The 3581-nt window shown below is 32.3% G+C and overlaps 1 protein-coding gene across 1 annotated transcript; it reads left to right on the top strand.

Annotated features, from left to right (window-relative positions):
• The first annotated feature begins 668 nt into the window (after positions 1 to 668).
• Positions 669 to 1387, top strand: LOC114332095 (neuroligin-4, Y-linked-like). Its single transcript, XM_028281807.2, has one exon. It carries the CDS (start codon positions 896 to 898, stop codon positions 1385 to 1387), a length of 492 nt encoding a protein of 163 aa, XP_028137608.2. The 5' UTR covers positions 669 to 895.
• The last annotated feature ends 2194 nt before the right edge of the window (positions 1388 to 3581 follow it).

Raw genomic sequence — 3581 nt, forward strand, 5'->3', positions numbered from 1 at the left:
AACGTCCAAATAAACGTATTTTCAAATGAAGTTTTGGTTAATTTCCATTAGGCATAGTAAATAATATTAAATTACCAGAAAAAAATAGCTTCAGAATAAATTATATTAATATACATTTCTAATATTTAGACATTTATATTTGGAAAACAGTGAAACGATAGATAAAAAGCATCGAAAAATATATCCAAAACAAATTATTAGTGTACTTATATTTGGAGAAAATATTTTGTTTTCTTTTGTTTTATCAGTGTAAGTAGTATAAAAACAATTAAGATCTTGTTCACACTTTCAACATACTATTGTGTTTTATATAAACAACCATTCATTGTATTATTCTACCCACCATTAATTTACTTTCAATCAGAGTTTAAATCTCTACAAATCTGTACTAGTTCATTCAGCAGTAAACAAAGTCAAAGATGGATCAACGAGACCCTCATTAAGAGCTTGAACGTCATCCTTTCCGATCCAAATTGACATGTTGAAACGAAATTACCACATATTTTCTTAGCAAAATTAACCAATCGAACTTTAGTTTCTAAATTTGCCGAATGTGCGCCGCTGAGGCGCCACATGCGCAGAATTATATCGAAAGGACCTTTCTGTCAGTCGGATTTTAGAGCTCGAAACGGTATACCCTTTTGTCGTGACCTCATAACAATTCGAAAATTCGCGTATGTGATTCTTAGTGAAAATTGTGGATATATTGTCAATAATAACATAAAGTGTGAACAGACGATTAAAAATGTGTGTGAATAAGTTCATACCGGTTTAAAATGTTTATATTTACCTATTTTACTGGGTAAAACTATAAAAATATTGCAAAAGCGATTATCTCGGCAAGTTGTAGTGATTTAAATAATTAATATGGGCATAGTTATGTAAGGTGACAATAATGCGTAATACCATTCGGCAATTTCTGTTTTTTTCTTTTTTATTTCTGCTATTTACCTATCCATCTAAAAGTGATATGATCCTAGATTCCAAACCTCAGTTAACTTCGCGAACAGTCAGAACTAAGTACGGTGACGTGAGTGGCGTAATCTTTTCCTTGGATTCTAAATACCTTGAACCTGTTGAGGTGTTCCGCGGGATTCCGTACGCGAGCCCTCCGTTGGGTAGTTTGAGGTTTATGCCACCGGTGACAGGTGCATTGTGGCAAGGTGTAAAGCTTGCGGATAGATTTAGTCCGGTATGCCCTCAGAGATTGCCAGATATTTCAAATGAGACGGCTGCGTTAAGGAGGATGCCTAAGGGGCGATTGGAATACTTGAAAAGGCTGTTACCCTATTTAAAGGAGCAAAGCGAGGACTGCCTCTACTTGAATATATACGCTCCAGCTCAAGGTAGGATTAATTTTTTAGAATTAATCAAGAAATATAAATGAGTTTTTATATATTATACATGATAGTTATTTTTCATCAACTTTATTAGTAAAAGATCAAGATTTTTCTGTGTATAACAGTTAAACTTTCAGATTAGCCTTATCAGCAAAAATATTAAACAAGGCGTTTAATAATTTTTTTTCTTTTTAGATTTTTCCAAAACATTTATTCTACAACTGCTGTTTAAATGAATCCAATCACTAAGGGGCAGATTTTCTCTTTGGTGGTTCTTTTTAATTCGGTGCATTTTATTTCTAATGATTTTTTGTCCAACTGAGGCTGGCTTTTAAATTTCTGACATCTCATTCTTCTTCGCGTGCCATATCAGAATTACCTATTCGACGTTGTCGATCACAATAATTGCTTCCCGGTATTCTGCAATATGGAACAATTGTCCTGCATTTGATAGCTGAGTCCATTCACAAATTATTTTTAACCAAGAAGCTTGTTTTCTCCCTACACCTCTACGGCCACCTATTTTGTTTTTCAGGATCAGTTGTAATATTTTATATCGTTTTTCGTTTACTCTATATATCCCAGATAAGAAGTCTTCCGTTATTTAACAGTCTTTAGCAGTTCTCTATCTTTTTTGATCCTCCATAATAATTCTTCTTTAGTTTTTCTTGATGTCCAAGACATCTTCAACATCCGTTCATGAATCCACATTTCCAGTTCTTCAAATATGTTCATGATCGATACTTTTAGCGTCCACACACTTCTGCACAATTCAAAATTACAGATCAAACATAGAACTTAATTATTTTTTGGCATCTCCTACTTTGGTTTTATTACGGGTTTCTCAATTCTTTCCATCTATTTGTTTCATATCTTTATTCAATTTTGATATGCCTCTAATACTCGTTTTCTATTTTTAATCATTGTATTAATCAAGTTATAATAACTTCTGACTAATCGATCGGACACCTAAATTTTTGGAACCATAAATTTAGTTTATAGCAATAGTACCTACACCGCTTTTATTATTAAAACTTGCCTAAATATATCTTATAGAAAGGAGTGTAATACCATAATAATACCAAGATCTTTCTTATTAGTCACATATCCACAAATATTTATCACTTATACACAAACAAGTCAAAAATGCACATAAAAAGTTTGAAACTGGTTTTAATGTACTATGAGCGGCTCGATCGATTGTGGTAAATCTTATGTACCTACACAGAAATCAGTTACTTACGAGTAATATTTTGACGATCTTCAGTTTGAACAGATAAACTTAAAGAATAAAACTTTTTTTTTCTACATATTTATGCCAGTTTTTTCTAGCCCTTATAAATTGATACGTATTTTTAGTATTTGAGACTAGTAACTGGAAAAAACTAGATAAGACCACAGTAATTTAATTCAGTTAGGATAGTTATTTTATGTTTGTTTTTATTTTTTTTTCAATACATCAATATTATAGTATGATACAATTGATCTAAACGATGGCAGAACCCAGACATCCAAAGTAAAAGTTATCCGCCAACACCAAATTGTTCTATATGGTCCACATAATGTTCAGAGAAAAGTCACACCATTTTGAGCGTCGGGTTTGGGGGGCAGAGGAGGGAGAAATCGGTAAATTCGTAGTTTTTTAAGTTTTTCGTCAATATTTCTAAAACTGTGCGGTTTAGCATGAACAACCTTCTATACAAAAATATGCGACATTTAATTTGAAATACAAAAGGCTATATGCATAATCCTTTTAATATGAACGTTTCCAAAGTTACGGAGGTAGTATAATAGTATAATTGGTCCAAAAAGAGGCCTAACCCAGACATCCAAAATAAAAGTTTTCCTTCAACACCAAATTATTCTATATGGTCCACATATTGTTCAGTAAAAAGTTACACCATTTTGAGCGTCCGGTTTGGGGGGGAGATGGGCGAAGCCGGTAGAATTAGCAGTTTTTTTAAGTCTTTTGTCAATATTTCTAAAACTATGCTTTATTGTAAACAATGTTCTATACGAAAATGTTCTACATAAAATTTAAAATAAAAAAGGTCGTATACATAATTGTTATAAAATCAACGGCTCCAGAATTACGGAGGGTGAAAAGTGGAGGTTTTCAATACTTTATATATTTTTGGACAATTGATGATAATTTTGGTTGGTTAAGTTAACGTTTCTTCAAGTGCTTATCCCTAACATACCATCGGCCACTGAAATAGCAAATTTTATTTACAAAACACA

Source organism: Diabrotica virgifera, chromosome 2, assembly GCF_917563875.1.
Source record: "Diabrotica virgifera virgifera chromosome 2, PGI_DIABVI_V3a".
In the NCBI taxonomy this organism is placed as follows: Eukaryota; Metazoa; Arthropoda; class Insecta; order Coleoptera; family Chrysomelidae; genus Diabrotica; species Diabrotica virgifera.